The following is a 19,448-nucleotide window of genomic DNA, read 5'->3' as shown; positions in this document are numbered from 1 at the left end:
GAATGAGCTGACCAAAGCCAGAGGCAACCAAGTGACTAAGTGTTGCCAGTCACAGTACCCGATCGCTTCCGTTACCAGGACTCGAACTCGCGACCAGCGGATCTCTAGCGCTGTGCGCATGCGTACACTTGTGGCCAAGAAACGGCGTGCTTTATGAAGAATGACTTGTGCTTGTTGATCCAGAAACACTGATTTCTATACAAAGAAATTCAAAGTAGTGTGGTGACATTAGGGGAGACCTGGTGGGTGACGTCAGGATCAGGACTCTTTAATCACTGATGCGGTGCAGCTGTGAGGGGTGGCGTGGAGGAGAGACAGTTTTGATAAGGGCCGGAGATGTGGCGTGGGGGAGAGAGGAGCAGCACGTTCGGCGACGCGGTACTCTGTTAGCGGGGGTGGGTGTCGTTCGCAGCTAGTTAGAGCTGCCGGCGACAAAGACAGGTAGCCAGGGGGAAAAGGCTCCTCAGCACTCAGACTGCTAGTGCCAGCTTCCCCGCTAGTAGCAGTAACAGAAACCACCGAGGGCGCCGCAGCAGTTAGCATCACCGGTTCATCCAAGATCTCCTCCTCCGGGGTGATTGGAGGGTGATCCGTTGATGGTCGGGCTGGTAAAGACCCTTGACTACTGACACATTCCACAATCTTTCTCTGTTTGGTGGAACCATGACCCACAGGACCTTTGAAAAAATCAGAAATTCTTTTTTCGTACTCATACTTTTTAGCTCTGTTCAAAATGCTAGTGTTAGCCTAGTTGTCCAGAGTAGTTATGCTGTATTTGCGGTACTACATTTTGTGAATGAAATCATGCTTGTGACATTTATAGTCAAATATTTTGTTTGAGTTATGTAAATAAATAAATAAATAAATTTCACATTCAGCCTCTCACCACCAGGGGGGGGCTGCAGCCCCCCCACTTCCAGCGTCCGTGGCTGGTTTTTACCCACAATGCACTCCCGGGTACTAAATAAGCCTGACAGGCGATCAAAATGGGAAAACAAGCGCTGCAACTTTTCCCAGAATAGCTGGCAAGTCCGCTGTTGCACACGGCAGATATAATAATCCAGTCAAACCTGTACTTAAATGTATATGATGATAATCGCCTGTTTATAACACGCGATCCTAGGCGATGACACCGGTTTGGCAGTGTGGTTTCAAATAAATGCTACAGTCACTGTTACTCTTCCCTCTCTCACTGTCACTGCCGACCTCGCCTGGCTTTTTAATGATGACTCTGCCATCTGTCACCTTTATGTTATATCAATAATAATAATTAAAAAAAAGAGATGTGTTTCATATTTTTATATTTTACCATGTGTGATGGTACAGCATGCTTTTATTTTGAAATATAGGCACCATTAGTGTTTGAGGTTTTTGTGTATGAATAGTTTTTCCAGGATTATCTGGAGGTCTCCTGTCAGATTATGGTAAATGTTTTAAAGTAACATGAAGAACGTGTCCTTGCTGACATTTACCTCAAAAATGTTGGCTCAGAAACAACCACCAGTGTCAACAAATGCTTCAGCAGATGTTTGTTGAGTAGTGTTTGCTTGGATGTTAATGTTTTCCAGCAGTGAGGAGGTTAAGGTTAAGACTATAAGGTGGTATAAATTCACTCTTTACAGTGAAATATACTCCTATCATTGTGATACTTCGTACATCCTTATATAAGCATATCTGTTTTGGATTTGGATGTTCTCTGCATATGCACATAACACTTGAATCCATTTTTCTGTCTGCACAAGCTTGATCATTATTCAGGTCTTGGTCTGTGCTGTAAATACACTTGCCTTGCCCGTTCACTTCATAGCAGGTGTCACTTTATACCGCTGGTCATTTAATCTGTCATCTGCCCTCTGGTGGTGTTTATATGTGGATCGAAACTGCTGTCGGATGATTTCTGACACTCTGTCTATGATTTGTCTTCTATCCTGATTTCCTTTCCTTCTGTTGAGTGGCTGAGCTGTGAACCCTCTCATTGAATTTAAAAAAAAAACAATGAGAGTGAGCAGGACGTGTTTACAGCCTCCTGGTGCTTAGTCACCAGTTCTTACAGAGTAGCCTAATAACGTTGCACAGCTGAGCACACTCATTATTAGGGTCATTCACTATTAGAAACTGTGTGTATGTGTGACAAATATTTCAAAATGATTCATTGATATTAAGACCAGTGGGGCTGCAGCCTGCAGCTTGCTCTACTGACTATCGTGTCTGATTTAGGGCTGGATCGCTTCAACAAGCCTTGGCTATAAATAGACACAGTGAGTGTTCCTGGGTAGACCACTGTGCATGTGCGTGTGTGTGTGTGTGTGTCTTTAAGAATTCAGCTGTAATTTGAGCCCTATAGGGGGAGAGAGAGAGAGAGAGAGAGAGAGAGAGAGAGAGAGAGAGAGAGAGAGTTGCCTCACACACCAACACCCCCCTTCCATCATTTCTGTAATCGAGCGTCGAGCTGCACGATCTGCACCTCTGCAATTATGCGCGTTTCGCGTCGGATGGGATTCTCGCTAAACCCCGCAAAGCCGCCACACGCACGGAGCTTCCAACCCGCTGCTGCTGCTGCATCCCCCGCAACTTGTTAGCGCGCCAGTGTATGTGCGTGTGTGTGCGCGTTGAGCAAGAGGCGGGCTCGTCTTGTTTATCAAAAAAAAAAAAAAAAATGACTCGACATGGCTGTGGATTTGACTACACGGCTCTGTGCGAGAGACCCCCGTGGAAATCATAACTGAGGGGAGTGAGGCGCAAATCATCTTAATGAAAGTCAGAAGGTGAGTCCTCGTGTTTTTGTTTTTATTTCTCCATATCGGTGGTTTGGTACATGCAAACACGGACCAGGGCCAGTGTTATGTTTTTTAAACCCCCTCTCCTCCCTCCCTCCCACTTCCACCATCAACACATTTCACAGCAACAGCAGCTGGCCAAGCATTGCGGCGTGAATTGGCCTTGTGTGGGCTATTTTCTACCCGATTCTTTGCTTTAAAGGACACATTGCTTTGTTTGATTCGTGTAATCGATTCACCACCACAGCATCTCTGAAAATATGATCCGGTGATGCACATAGCTGAAGTTATTTCCGTGGGGCTATGATTTCCTCGGTTTTAGAGGAAAATAAAAAAAGAAAAAAAAGAAAAAGGTCCACCCGTTTTACGCAAGCGCATTTTAAAACCACCCGTGCCAGTCCAGTCGTTATAGGAACATCTGATGCTGGAAAAACAATCTTCCAGGAAGAAACCTGCTTCACCCCTTGCACGGTGAATATAGATACATCACTTCCCAGAAAATTAAGACCAGGCCTATCTTTAATGCGGGCCCAAACATACTAGTCTTAAATCTGGATGGCTGGGTGGTCTGGACAGGACTGCTCCTGGATCATGGAGTTAGTTTTGGGTTGATTTTTTTTTTCCACCTGATAACAGCAGACCACACTTCTTCAAGCTGACATGTGCTTCTATGTCATACGGCTACAGTGTGTTGTTAGAGCTAAAGGGAGAAATGTGTTTTTCAGAATAACGGGCTGCAGTGATTCTTGGTTGGAGGTTTAAAGTTTCAGCCACATTTATTTGACTTATCACTGGAGGGTGATCTTGAATTAAAGGCGATAAGAACCAGCGCTCTGACAGCTTAACAGGTTCGCCAGGAAGCGTGTAAGACTTTACCTCCAGAAAGGTTTCCCCTTCTGACATCATCACAGTTTCCTGTTTAGTCTGAATTTGCTCTCTAAAACCCACGGCAACGTCACGTTTTATTGTGAAGAGTTTGTAACGTATAAATCTTTGTGAAAGACTCAACTTGTGTATCCGATTTGTCACCAGATAGGCCATAAAAACATGGTAGTGCTTTGTTCTCCATGGTGCTTCAGCTGTTGTCGACCTCTGTAACCATTTGCCCTTGGCGTCAGGGTCCTGACTTACAAACATGCATGTGTGCACCCTAAACAAACCTTCACCCTGCCTTGTAAAGATGGTGAAAGGTGGACGCACTTAGATATCCAGAAATCTCTTTAGCCACAGTATGGACTCTTTAAGTGTCCCTCTAATGACAAAAAGTCTTTCTGCCTTGCAGCATGTTACATTAAAGAACTGCTGCTCTCTGCCCACTAATGCATTACAGGCAGGCATGAGAGGAGGACTCTGTGGAATTGGCCTTTGTGTTCCCTGGTGACTTTTTTCTTGGCTACAGTGCCTCAGTGAAGTACACTGTTTGTCCTCAAGCATTTCTTTGGCGTAACGCAGGAACAAAGACAGGTATAAAATCACCAAGGCCAGAGCTCCAGGGACTGAGATGTGTGTTTGTGTGTGTCTGTGGGGGGAGGAGGCGCAGAAGTGAGTTTGTGTACCTATGCTGGGAGATAAGTCTGTTCTGGAGATAGGGAGATGTAAATATGTCTTTAAAGTTAACTGACTTGGCATCTTACCAAGAGCTGGCACAGTCAAATGAGTCCATAATGCAAATAGCTCAGTGCAACACTCATAAAACAGTTCAATGGTCTGGACTCACAGTGGACCTCTGTCACTGACATACATTCACTGGCTACAAGCCAGCCAGCATGCATGCATGCAGAGCTGCTAATGTTGGATCTTTGTTGCCTCATACAGAACACTCACTCTTGATCCAAATATAGATATGACGTATGGAGTTCTGGGTCTCTTTACCAGAGGTGGTGCAGAGTTCTACTATGCATCATGTTACTTCACTGCAGAGGTTTTCAATTAAATCATGCAAAGAAGTGAAATGGATTTTATTGAACCATCCCATGCTGATCACCCTTAGTACCCATGTTCCGCACGCATTTTCCAACACATGGCTGATGGACGCTTGGATGCTGCTAAAGCAAAGCTGTGACAACAACTGAACCTGTTGTTGACATTTTGATCTACCTGTGTAGTCCTACTGAAAGTCCTTTTTTTTATATTTTTTGTCATATTCTATACTACATTTATTACTACTGTATGTAGTATGTACTACTAGTATTGTAATCTTCCAAAAGCCAAAAGCTGAAAAAAAATCAATATTCACTCAATATCAATGGGAATAAATAGCATGGTGTACATGTCAAGCATTTAATATGTTACTGCTAGGTGTAGGAGCACTGCCACAGATTTTGGGCCCCAATGGAAAGTTATCACATTGGACTCCACCACCACAGAACCTGCACATCAACCCTGCACAATTGCTGTAACCACACCCATCTTTGCAGGCGTCTCTTGTAATCCAGTATTTACTGTATTATATTCACTGAGAGTGAGCTGTGAAATGAAATGATAGAACACTGTGCAGACATGTATGCAACACTCAGCGTACAGTGGAATTCACTATCTGATGCAGGACTGATACCGTCTGTATGAAATGTGCTGAAGGTCATCCTTCTAAATGATTGAATCCTTGAATGGAAAATTCTCTTAACACTAATGGATATCTTGAAATAAATAGAGTTTGAAGTCCTTGTAAAGGCAATTCTGAGATTTCTTTCAATATACATTAAATATGTCGGAAAATAATTACTGAAAACACATGAAAAGATATGTAGAGTTGGAGGTTAAAACAGTTTTCAGTCCAGGATTTTGTGGGCGGTCCTAACGGGTGGCTCGATGACACACTGAGGCCACCCTGGGCATACCCCTGCAACCCTAGCACAGAGATAGAGATTAATTTATCTTGCTTGTTTCAAAGTTAGTCATGTCATTCTCTGAACTCATAGGACACGTTTCAGTCGCTTCAGAAGTGCTGCTTGACTGCTCATGCAGTCCATAGACTGACTAACAAGAAACCATACGCAATGACAGGTTCAAAATGTAATGTTTTAAAAAAAATTTCAAATAACTTTAAGGGCCCCTGTAAAGTCACAGGCCCCTAGTATCGCCCCCAGGTTGGCTCCTGGCCATGGCTGTGTATGTTTTCTTTAAGCAAACACAGCAAAGTCCAACAAATTCTCATGGTGCAGTTTACCGTTTCTTTATCTCTTGTGATCATCAGACAGATACAGTATAGCTTCCTGTGAAAGAAGTATGTTTGCGGGTATGTGTGCAGTTTGGAAGCTGAAACCACAATAACTGGTTTCAGCTTCTAAACTGCACACACATATATTGCCACTTTTGTCTGTAGAGTCACACTTTCTGTGTAACATAAAACCAGGAAGTAACAAATTAACCTATCTTTGGCAAAAATTCAACAGTACTTTTTTTTTCTTTTTTAGGTAGCCAGACAGTTTTTAGAAGAAGCTCTGAAGATATAAAGAAGCTGATGGTGCAGAGTTGATGATGTTATTGTCTAAATATCTTAGATAGGTGGCCATTCCCCACACTTTGCCATTGAGGTTTAATCCCCCCTTTCTGGTTATGACCAGTGACAGCTTTCTCTATAGGAGTTGAGTTAAAAATTGACCAGGCTTTTACCGGCAGGTATGATGTTTCTGATGAATTACAGTTGTTGTCAAAGGTAACCAAATACCAAATACATCTGCCTGTTTGGGTTTGGCTGACCTGAAAGTGTCTAGTGATACTGACAGAGCATGACAAACTTTTCCAGTCTCCTTTCTAACCTTTTATCATTTTTCTCTCCATCCTCTCACAGTGGGGTTGGGTGGTTATGGACCCATTCAGCCAGCTTATCTTCACCATCTCGGTGACCAGTTTCCTCACCTTCCAGTGGCTCTTCCACAAAGTCAGCCCCTGGATGTCCACGCGCATCAGCCCCGGCTTCCTCAGCCTCAGTGACAAGCAGAAGGTGGAATGGAACTCAAGGTGACCTGAATGAATTTATGATCACGATGAGCCTGAATATTAACATGTTACACGACACTGATGTTGCCTAGAGGGTGTTTGCTTCAGCTGGGTCCAAAGATTCACACTGACAGTCAGCCCACATATTTCCCATGACACTAGTATCTGACTCACTAGTAGGATGAACTGTGTATTTTACAATGTTTGCTCTACATAACACAGCTCCAAAGTGCCGGCAGCATGGTGGAAACTCAGTAGAATGGTGTTTTTTTTTCAGAGTTTGTTTTCTTTTCTTTTTGTCATTTTAACATTTTAATAGTACGTCAAATCTATCTATCTATCTATCTATCTATCTATCTATCTATCTATCTATCTATCTATCTATCTATCTATCTATCTATCTATCTATCTATCTATCCTACAGATTGTAAAGCTTTATACAAATCAGATTTATCCTATATATTTTTTTGGCATGTTGCCATAATTCCTGTTCGGTATGATAACCTTTTACACAACAATTAGATTTCTGACATCATTAGTGCATGCATCGACAAACAGTCAGAAAAGTTTTAAACTAATCCTCAGTTTAAATGTATAATCCTTAAGATTTTCATGTCACATTTTGAAAGCAGTAGTTATTCAATTTTTCTGTTTGCTCTTTTTTTCTTCTCTACTGAGTGTAGATAAAGTTGTGAAATAGCAGGATACAAACCATGCCAAGGTTTCCTGCTAATGTTAATCCACAGCGGTGATTTCAGGTTTTCAATGACTGTAGTTTCAATCGTTGCGTCTACTCATGCTTCTTGTGCTGGACGTGTATTTAGCACTGGTTTCTACATCCCTCAAATTGAAGCAATAATTTGATTAATAATGTGATTAAAATAACCCACAGTCTTCCTCTAGTAGTCAACTTATCCTTGTCATGTTTAATCTATAGAACTATTTTATCTTCATCAGTTAAAATGGGCAGACAAGTAGGAATGCTACTGGGCCAGAGTGTTCATACTGATGACTAGACTATTTGATCAGACAACTCGTGTCATCTGTTGTCATCTGTGAACTTGTTATGGGAACATTGCAGATACTGGCTAGAACAACACGATCGGAACAAGAGGGTGAAATGTGTTAACGTCATTAGAGACGTAGACAGACGTGCTGCTGTGGTCTTTTAAGCACCAGACAAATAGTGAAAACTCCACCGTCAATTGGATGTCCATCAGGGAAGAAGAATGTTCGGAGGAATCCAGCTCGGGTCCAACTTGCATTAATCATTCATTTTCATTTTCTCTCATACTCCGTTTATTACCCATGCGAGCACTTGTGAAATTGAAATGGCCACATGGTTTATGAGCAAATGAAAATTAATGATTGGTGAAGATGGATCCAGGCAGTGGGGATCCCTGCTGAGGCCCATGACTTTACAGATTCTATTTAAACAGTCCTCCAGTCAGTGTGGCTGTCATTCTGTCTGATTGACTGATCACTGAGAACTGTTGGACTGTCTTGCTGCTTTAATGACTGACTGCGACTGTGTGCAGCTCTGCCTGACCCTTCAGCTGTGTTTAATCTCTTAGTCTAATTGGTCTGAATCTGTGTGCAGCCCCGACAGGCAATCAGTTGATTCACTGTGAGTCCTAAATATCCAGCACTCTAAACCAGAGAGCGGTTCCAAGGCACTTTTCATGAATAAAGATACATATACACCATTCCTTTTTAGCATACTTAACAAACAGAACTCTGCCATGTGTCAGCGTCTGCCCTTGTCAGACAGGAATAGATAACCTTGATAGATTTTTGTTTTTGCTCTCCATTTCAGGACGGTGTCAACGTTTCACGCACTGTTAGTGGGAATCTTCTGTCTCCACATCTTGTTGTTTGATGATGCCGTCAATGAAGACCCAGTCTGGTGAGAGATTGGCTCTGAATTACTGTTTTTAACCATTACTTTCTATACTTTTGGTTCATTTGACTTCATTGTACAGTAAGTGCACAGGATCTAGTAAGAGAGGTTCTAAGTATACAAAGAGTTTGGAGTTTAGCATCTCTCTTTTACCCACCTATCGTAGTAACCTAGCATTACTTCCAAGGCCAAGAGAAAACATTATCATCCAGCTAACTTTATTATAATGTGGGTTTAGAGGTTATAAAAACTCCAGGACTGACACATCCACTGTGTGGGAGCCAAGATGTCAGAGTTAAGGATAATGTCAGCAGCTCTGCCCTGCTCTTTAATGGATTTTGGAAAACTTTACAGTCCAATAACCTTAACCAAGCCTGTCACTGCAAGATAGTGTTACATTTGTCAAAACTGGTGTTAGTGTTAGTCCTGTTCATTTGTGGAGTGAAATGTATTGTTTAAAAACATAAACAAGGAAGCCTAAATGTAAAAGGGTTATGTTGAATGAATTAAAGCAGATCCAGATCCAATTAAAATTATACTGTCTTGTAACAATAGAGCTGATAAGCTCTCCTACGGTACACAAACAGCTTGTGAAGATGCTGATGTGTAGCCCCAGCTTTATTCTCTTAGCATTACATTATGCATGGAGCCAGCAGCTGGAAAGTCAACAGAGTTTTCAACCCAATAATTTAACTTTGCTATTTATGCTATTTCAGTTGATATAAGTTGGCTAGAAATGAGAAATCTTGTGTATACTTTTGTGTGAAATCAAACACCCACCGTTTGAAAAAGTTGCAGGGAATTTGGAAGAAATCTTCCACCGTTATCAGTGTGAACTGTATATGTTCTGTGCTAGAATGGAAAGCTTGACAGACTTAACAAGAGTAACTTTTGCCAATCGTTGAGTGAATCTGACCAGTTCTGGCATTAACCACCTCTGCTCCGAAATGGGGAATCCCCTGCAGGGCTGAAAGTGGTTTCCTCATTCAGGTGCTGTCGCCTTCAGTTTCCTTTTTGATACTTTCACTAGAGTCACCACAGTCAGAAATGTTCTACACCTCCACATGTGGGGCTTTGGAATTGAATCACAGCAATCCTGTCAAACCAAATGTGTTTTTTTTTGTTTTTCTTTTCAACAGGGGAGATCCTACACTGGTGAAGACTAATGTTGCCATCACAACAGGCTACCTCATATCTGGTAAGAGAAACATATAGTTTGTGAAAGTGAGGCCAGAAGAACATGTGCACTGTTACTAAATGATATGATATGAAAAAAAACTAAATGATATGATAAACTCGATGCTTAAACATGACTCACTACCACGCCCTTCATCAGTTACCTCTACCTCTGTTTTTGATTGCACTAATAACATGTCATCTCTCTTCTCCCTTCTACTTTTGCTTTCCAGATCTGCTGCTAATATTTTACTATTGGAAGGCGATAGGCGACAAGTTTTTTGTAGTTCACCATCTGGCAGCATTGTATGCTTACTACTATGTACTGGTGAGTGCCCTATTGTCCAATAGCAGAACGTGCAGGCAAGATGGGAAGGAGACAACCAAGGGTGAACAGCTGTGTCCTGTTTAGTTGGGTGTTTTTAACTAATTTCGCTACCGTTCAGTCGGTGCCTTTGACTGTCCCCAGGCAGCCATGCAGCTCATATCAGTTAGTTAAATATGCACAAGGCAAGGTCAGTGTAGTTAGGACATGCTCAAGTGATATATCCCAAAGGGTAAAAACACACCAGAGAAGGAAACTCTATGGCTGTTTATAATCCACCTCTTTGGCCTCATTGCTTTCAATAGAAATGTATTTTTAGCTTGCCTGGAAATGATTAAAAAACAGTTTGATGAGGACTTGCAGGAACGGGTAGGTTTGACATTTCACTCAAGTTTAAAAAAACGTTGGAGCTCCACTGTAAGCCCTCTTACCAAAGAACACAATGACTAACCCTCGTAATACAACTACTATAGTATTTGATGTGGGTTGGGCTGTATTAGCGTCATTCTGTGTCGTTTTTTATCATCTGTGAGTATTTATGTTAGCTCACTCATCTGAAGTTCTAATAATGACTCATTGGTTTGTTTCTACATTGCTAGTACACAGTAGGCTCTTATCTAGAAACTGAGATAGTTTGTTGTACTCATCATCACGCATTTACGGGCAGTGCTGTTCACTCTTGGTTCAATCTGAAACCCTCTAGGTCGCCAGGATCTGTGGATAATTATTATGGAAATGAATGACTATGGTATTTTTTGCATGGAATGCTCAATGATGGTACTGGCTGATGACCCCCCCCCTCCCCTCTCACCTTGCCCTTACAATTTCTGTGCTTCCTGTTTGTTTTACTGACCCCCCCCACCCCTAAATGTCGTGTGAATCTGACGTAAAGCTGAACGTCTCTGAGCTTAGCGCAGCTGAATGCATAACCGTAACCACTGTGTGCATGCTTGGCAGTTCTGAAGCGTTCTACACAGACAGGGTTCCTTTCTTGTTACTGTGTGCATGCCAAGAAACCGTATTTAACTTTCCTAATTACTTACCTGCCTATCTACAGTACCTTTCACCTGTCTGTTGTTGTGCCAAGGCCTAGTTCTGCCTCCTCTTTCTCCTCCTTACACTCCTCCCGAGACTCTCTGATGAGGGAAATCTGACAAAGACTCAAATAATGTCAACCACATGACCCCAAGTGCATCACCAGATAGCCAGGCCCTTTTTCTGATAACATGTTGAATGTATTCTCTCAGGTGTTTGAAGCAAATACAGAACGACTGTTGTTAATGGTCTTAAAAGTCAGTTCTTTGCTTTATAACCATTTTTATTGTAGTTAAGAAAGCTTACAGGGAATTCAGTTTGTATCCCTGCAATTCATGTATTTTCTGTATTTTCTATAAAGGAAAAAAATGCAAAAGAACATACAGTGTGCATTGCTCTGCCTCCGAGTCCCTATATTCAAACTGTTGACTGTTGATTTAAATGCTTTACATTGCTTGTGACTAGTGGTTTCACCATCAATAAATGATTCCACAATGGTGGTAAAAAGCAGTAAAGCCCAATGGACTGTGTTTGGTTTCAATCATTTGTTTAGTATAATTCCTGCAGTCCAGATTTAGATCTTACCCCTTACATCCCAGTCACCTGGCTGGATTTACAGATATTTTAAAAATCTTTTAATATGACCGCCCCACACACACACACATAATATTTGCATCTATTTTTGGTCTGTCTTCATTGCATTGTTAAAGAGGAATATTACTTTTCCACATTTCAGTATCCAAACAGTAATAACAAGATTAAAGCCGTGTCACATCATGGGAATAAAAAGGACGATTCATTAACTGACTGTAAATCCAGCCTTTCATTTGGGGAAACAGAGCAAGCACCTGTATCTAAAAACTATTAGGTTAATGAGATGAAGTAGGCCATACTGTTACTGGACACTCATGACTGTTCCCTCAGACTGGATCTGAAATTCATGTGGGATAACAGAATGATTGCTCCTTAGTATTCAACTGTGATTTTAAAAAACATCAACAAATAAAAATAAAAAAAAGCCACATTACTGTAGCTTTTGTTGTAAAAACAAGTGGCTAACCCTTGATGTCATTTTCATTTGATTTAGTTTTGTACCCAGTCAAATCTGTCGTATGTTGTCAAAGTCTCTTATTTAGTTAATGTGTTGAGTGTGTTTATGTGGAAGTATTCATGTCAAATACTGTACACAATGAATCCTACCTACTGAAAATCATTATTAAACCCCAAGGCACGCAGCCAAATTAAGGTCTAATTATATTCCGTTAAAAACAACAAAAAGTCTGCTTAATTTCAAGGGCCTGTTGATATGTTTTGATGATTGATTAGCTACTCACTAATGTCTTTGTCAAAACAATGTTTAAGTACTTCTATTTATTTATTTATTTAATAATCTATTTTCTGTGTGTGTTTTTAACAGCCAAGTATAGCCTCATCAAAAAGATGGAAATATAATACAATAACTGCTGTGTAAATATTAGATGCATGCTTTTTTTTTTCCAGTGTTGTAAGTGTTGCTTATTTGCTTCCAATTGTGGTGGCATCTTTTTTTTCTTCTTCTTCTAATATACCTGTCTGTCTGTCTTTGTGTCCTCTGCTGACTTTAACATAAATAGCCCCTCTTCAAACCCTACATGCAAAAACTACCAACATCAAGTCGGGTTGTGTCATCCCCCGTTCATGCAAAAACTACCAAAAGAGTTGTGTGTCATTAAGAAATCCAAAGCAGGTCTTGATCTAGATGGGGACTTCCTTATTCCTGTCTTGTCTGCTGCTATTGCTGTTGTGTTGCACTGAGCAGATATGATGCCCAGTCACAGTATGGACTTACCAGTTCCTAGAGGTACTAGCATGCTGATGTTAGATGGAAAGTTCACATCATATGGTACAAAAACTGAAACACAGATGTACCCTCTTTGTATCATATAGTAAGTATGTTTCAGTGACCAGCTTTTGTTTCAGCCCTGACGGTAAGTCTTCTTTTACATGCTGTAAAAGTCAAGCCACGAGCCAAATAACTTTGAATGATATGTTCTTTGTGGTATTTTACGTGAAACTGAACACTGATGATTTGTAGCTTAATTTTGAGTTTGACTTGTGCTCTGAATTTGTATGCTCGGGGGTTTAAACACAAAATCAGCTTTTGGAACATGAGTCAAACTCAAACTATATAATTGAAATGGAAATTAAGACACAAATCGCAGCACTCAGTTTCAGTCTCAAAGAAGACTTCATTCAAATCGATTTGGCTGATGGCACAATTTCAGTACCATCATTATAGTCTTGAGTGCTTGATGTTCAAAGGTTTCAGCTGATTTAGCAAGGAAGGCCAGGTCAGTGTTTGAGATGGGGTGTCCTGAAAACATCTTGGTTTCAAGATCATCTTCACTCTTTTTTAGCAGCAGCTACAAAATCTGTTGTTTTGTCAAGTTTACTTCTAGCCTCAAGTCTGCGTTTTCAAATTCTAACCAGGTATTATTACAGACTATTTTCAGTAACACTCACGACTGTGCTTTGAATTCAGGTGAGAAAAGTCTGCTGAAGATGATCTCATACCGAAGACAACATGTAACTCAGGCCCTGATCTTCGAAAAACAATGACATGTTTGGCAGTTTAACATATTGCTTTTTTTTATTCTGCATGGCTTTTGATTGTTCCTTCAAATAGTGGCTGGCTGAATGTATGTATGATTGAACAGTATATGTATCCAATCCTGTGCTATGTTGATATTTGCTCAATTCCTTTTTTTAATGTTGAGATGTTATTCAGATGAAGTGCCGTGCTGTATGGTGTTCACAGTATCATTTTCTGCTCTCTGGATGTAAAGACATAAAACGTGAGCGTGCAATAGTTGGCATACAGTACGCATTTTTGATTCTAACTTTAAAACTTGACTGATTATTATAATAATAAATGCAAAAATGGTTCATTTTATGTGGCCATTTTTGCATGCTGCCTCTTGTGTTTTGGGTTTTTTAAGTGGTAAACGATCAAGATGTTGTTGCTAATTCATTATGAGGCTGAACTATTTGTTGTCTTGGTGTCTTAGGCTAGTGCTGTTTAGTGCTTTCACCTAGAGTAACTGGCCTGATATTCATGCCACGTTATTCTCTGAGGTAAATTTGTGTTCTTTATGGTCTCCAGGGGATAAATCCACCAAAGGTTTTGGTGACCAATGTTTTCTTTTTCATCCTCCTGAGAGGATGAACTGTTTCCATTTTTAATAACAGTGGGACACTCAAGCAAAATGTTTTGTTACATAGAAGATATCTGATAATCAAAGAGAGTGATTGCCATAAAAACATGGTCAGCAAACTCTTTTCATTTAAAGACAAATGTGTCAACATGCCTTAATATATTACCAGGATTAAAATCTAATACAGTTCTGGTTCTCTTTTGCACATCACCAGGTCTTTATGCGCCATTCAAAGTGAGGATGAGTTTCTGCTCACAATAAATGAAGAGAATGAATCATTAGGAAGTCAAATTAAAGTCCAGTCTAATTTTGGCCCACAAAACTTGAATAAGAAATAATTGTGTGCCCTGAAGGAGAGGGCTCTTTTGTTAAATCTGCCAAATAGGGTCTATATTTGGTGAGGACGTAATCTAATTTTAGATCGTGTCTGAAGATGTCTTAAAAAATTGTAGACATACTTTAGTTACCTAGTTAGTCAGAGGAGCTGGCGGTACATCAGCTTCATGCCTGATGATGCAAATGACTCGGCGTCTTGTTTTTGTCCCTTTCACGTTTCGTTTGTCTTCCTGTTTTTACCTTGTTCTTCCAGGGCCAAGGAATGTTGCCTTATTTTGCTAACTTCCGTCTGCTTGCTGAGTTTTCTACACCATGTGTGAACCAGCGGTACGTACCTGTTTACGAATGACCTAGTCTTTGGGTTTTGAGCTCAGTTTACTGGAGATTATATGTCAGAACTTATACTAATTGTCATGAATTTTAACTACATGAACATAATCCCCTGTTTGTTGCATGTTCTTATTGTGGTCAAATGGTTATTTGAGATTATTTGAGGGTTTTCTGAATCCCTTTTTAACCGAGTAAAGCTGAAAAGTCAAATATATCTTAGAAAACAGTCCTGTAAAAATGTTAGGCTACATGTGATTTTATATCTGTATCCTTCTAGACTCTGTTTTCCTAACTATGTGTTGTGTTTCAGCTGGTTCTTTGAGGTACTAGGTTATCCCAAGTCCTCCCGGCCCAACATGGCAAATGGCGTTGCCATGGCAGTAGTCTTTTTCATGGTCCGCATTGCCGTCATGCCAGTCTATTACAGTCGTATGTATGCGGTCTACGGTACTGAGGCCTTCTACCTGGTGCCCTGGGGTGGCCGTGTAGCCTGGATCTGCTCCAGTATCTGCTTGGACATCATGAACATTATGTGGATGCATAAGATTGCCCGCGGCTGCTACAGAGTGCTGCGCTCAGCACGTAAGAGCAAAGCCGGCGCACCTCAGGAGAATGGGAAGACAGATTAAGGGAACCACGGTGTCAGTGGTGAGAAAATGCCACAAAATGACGTCACTCTCAGTGCATTGGCAAGCAGCGGCTTGGACACTTGCATATTGCACCTGGAACGAGTGATATTACAGGACCGAATGTAAAAGGGAAATTGAGTTCTTGGTGAAAGCGGGCACAGTCACTGAGATGTACAGATGGACCGTTTAACTGGCCATCCCTAAGCCATGAAATGACCTCTTAGCAATACTCTGTGTGCATGGCCAATTATTTTTCTCTTGAACAATTTACCACTACACAAAAGAGGTCAACCTGGGAAAATGGACTGTTAGCTCAACCACAAATTGTCAAAAAAGTTTACTGCTCTTTACATACTTAGTGCTCAACAAAATACTTTTCATTTTATTTTTTTTGTATTAGTACTGTTGCCTGAGTCCCAGAATAAAAGAGAAATGTGAGTAAATGTTGATGAAGCAAAGAGTTGAAGGTACCGTGAATACATTCTGTGATTCCTCATTGATGGTCAGTGCCATAAAATCATTGCGTGATGCCCGTTGAGGAGAAGGGTCAAGCATCTCTTTTTCTCACCCCCCTCCATAAATCTTGAGCTAAATTTGCAGGGACTTGACTGATACAAGATGGGATTACATCAAGTGCAATCACAGAGAAGAATTAAGTATGGATAAATCAGTTCATCGCTCACCCACTGTCATCCAAAGTCAAGAGGTTCTTTTTTAAAAGCCAGCCTTTTAAGATGTTTATTGGAATATCGTGAGTCTTGGTTTTATTTGCATTTGAATGTTTGATTTAAATAATCAGTACACACTGTATGTAGTTGATTTTCTTTTGTCTTGCTGGTGTCGAGGCAAGGAGATTTTCAAAGATACAAACAGTTAAAGATAACTATTTTAATGGAAATGACTTCACATTACTGAAGATATGTTGTTCACACTGTTTTTTGGATGCCTGCATTATATTTATTTCACATTGTGCAATGCATGTAAAGGAGTCAAACTGACCTTGAGTGATGATTTGGGATCAGTGTAATAGACAAACCTAAAGAGAAAAAAAACAGACAAATCAACGGCTTTGAAATGTTCATTTTAGGCTATTCATTGGGAGATGTTATGATCCTGACACTCTTCTAGTTTCTTCAGCGTCAGGTGTTGACCATAGGTTTATAGAAATTCGCACTTCCTATTTATGATATGTTTTTAGGCACAAATTCTCCCCTTGCCAACATTTTCCAACAAGCAGCAGGCTGTCATGTGTGTTTTTCCAAGAAGGAATTGGAAATTTTACCCAGTAAAACTCAATTCAGTACATGATTTGAGTACATTATTTTGAAAAAATGACAGTGTTTCAGGTGGATATGGTTCTGTATATGTCAATTTGTAATCATTTTAGCAATATGATACAAATAGCTTCCGCCTCATATTACATGTGATTTCCAATCAGCTGTTAAACATAATGTGCACTCCCATATTTATTCAGCAGATTGTTTTCAGTGGACATGAATATGTGGGAAAAGTTGTAAAGATTCATGTTTTACTTTGTTTCTTCTACTGACAAAAGCAGTCCTGTTGATCGCCACTGAACGGATATGTTCAGGCATTTTAAGACAAATGTATCATTTGTTCAAATTTAAAAGTAACAATTCATCTATGATTTACAAAACATGTACTTGAATTTTCATTGTTAATGTATCTTTTGAGCTGTACATCAAAAGCTTCTGTCAAATGTTTTGTGAAACAGAAACAGGGATTGCTAGTCTTTAACGTAGGCCTTGCTATGTTCAGCATTTTGTTGCCTTTTTTAAAACAACTTATGATTGCACAGTGAAAACTTTGTTCCATCTGCCTCCTCGCAACAACACTGAAAAAATGTGTCAGTGATCGACTTTTTTGTTTTCTCTGTCTGATGCCTAATGTGATTATTTGGCCTTTGTAGATCAATTTCAAATGTAAAACCAAGAGGCTTGTTAAGGCTGGTTGTTTTAGTGCTTTTGTTTCGTCCTGGTTTTTAAAATTTTAAAATGTATGTATTTGTGCCAGTGCTTAAACCATTACTACTCCATTTTTGTTTTCAAACCCACGAGCATTTCCATATAATAGTGCCAACTTGCAACCATGATTTGATGTTTTAGATCAGTTCTGTTCACGTAACCACCCCTGCACACTGCGGCTAGTCACTGTATGATGAACCTTAGTTTGGTATGGTAAGACAGTGTGAAAGACTTCTTTTGGGTTACACCAGGCAGTGTGTTTGCAACAGATTAGACTTTGTAACTTATTTATGGATTATGGATAAATGATCAATATCTCACATCCTAGAAAAGAGCCAGGGTGTGGTGTTTGTTAATATTTCACTGGATTTAAATGGAAACCATGCAAGGGTTTCGGGACAGCAGGCCGCTCCTGGTACAATCAGGGGGGCTCTGTATGCAAAGTCATGCATGGTCAATATGGTCTTCTTCTTCATGCACCTTCTATAACTGCATGTGGTATTGCATGGGGATTGCACTGTAAACAAAATAGCATATACATTTGCAAGACAAATTTTGTTCTCTGTTTTCTTTTCTTTGTACATGTACATAATGTTTACTTAAACGTTATTCTTGTACTGTGCCACATAATGTAATCCACAGACGACGATGATGATGATGTTGTGATGAGAACATCACAGAGATGATATTTAGTATAATATCCAGCACAGAAATAATTAGTAAGGGAATACTTGAATACTAATCAGCACAGTTTATAACAATCTGGGCAGTGCAAATAAACATTGATCCTGTGAGCATCTTGCATTATATGCGTACCATTGTCTTTAATTTATTAATCCAAGAGAAGTAGTCATAAAACAAAACAGATGCTATGGTAATAGAAAGAGCATGGTGCTGCTGTCAGCTAGTTAAACTGGTGTTGGTGTTTCTGGTCTGAATGTTGTATGGAGGAGAGATGTGAGTAGGTGGAGTGTTTAGTGACATTCTATGAATGTATTGGAGAAGAGCAAATATTTGTCATTTACATTTTCATTTGTTCTTTACAATAAATACCAAATTAACTCACACGAAGTGTATCATTTGGTTTCTGACTTGTTTGTCTCGTTAATGAGCATCTAATGTCTTGAATTTGGAAGCAGCCAAGATTCTGATCAAAATCATTAAAGCCTCATTATTTTATTATTTAAATGCATCATTGTTTGTCTTGGTTTTGCTCACATTATTCCGTTTGCATTGGCTGAGGAATATACAGACAATCTATTTATAGTATTTTAAATATTAAGATTTTTATTTCATGACTGAATTTTTCAGATGAGTTCTTAAAAATCAAATAGCAAAAAGACCATTTAGGGCCTCCAACATCTAAGCATTACAGTAACAATACAATAGTGGCTGCAATTATATATTGTATTGCCACTAAAGACAATAATTAGACATCATACTGCTACTTTATATGGCATAAATTCTGTCTACATTGATTTCACAAACTGTATTCATTTTCCCAAATGCCCACAAGTTTGACTTTCAGATAGTGAAGGTCTTTTTGGCTCTATTCCAGCTGTTTGTTTACTAGCCCATAAACAGGTAGTATAGGTCATTGAGCCTCAAATCCCTTAGTAACAATTAATCAATCAATCAATCAATCAATCATATATATACAATACATACAACCAACACAAAACATTTGACATGACTATCATGACAGTCTCTGTATAATGTCGATGTATAATTAATTGATATAACGACAATATCTTAAATGAGCCACTAGAGGTCAGTGTTGACCAGTGTTGATGTATTTAAATTCTCTCTGATCACACTTGAG

General features: G+C 39.8%; 1 protein-coding gene across 1 annotated transcript; it reads left to right on the top strand.

Moving 5' to 3' along the window:
• The first annotated feature begins 2,333 nt into the window (after nt 1–2,333).
• LOC104925854 (transmembrane protein 56-B) lies at nt 2,334–18,691 on the top strand. Its single transcript, XM_010739573.3, has 7 exons — nt 2,334–2,765; nt 6,568–6,737; nt 8,533–8,622; nt 9,756–9,814; nt 10,026–10,120; nt 14,936–15,009; nt 15,323–18,691. Exons 2-7 carry the CDS (start codon nt 6,583–6,585, stop codon nt 15,639–15,641), a joined length of 792 nt encoding a protein of 263 aa, XP_010737875.1. The 5' UTR covers nt 2,334–2,765; nt 6,568–6,582; the 3' UTR covers nt 15,642–18,691.
• Nucleotides 18,692–19,448: the final 757 nt, after the last annotated feature.

This window comes from Larimichthys crocea, chromosome XXIII (genome assembly GCF_000972845.2).
Source record: "Larimichthys crocea isolate SSNF chromosome XXIII, L_crocea_2.0, whole genome shotgun sequence".
Lineage (NCBI taxonomy): Eukaryota > Metazoa > Chordata > Actinopteri > Sciaenidae > Larimichthys > Larimichthys crocea.
This window is presented reverse-complemented; position numbering and strand designations above follow the sequence as displayed.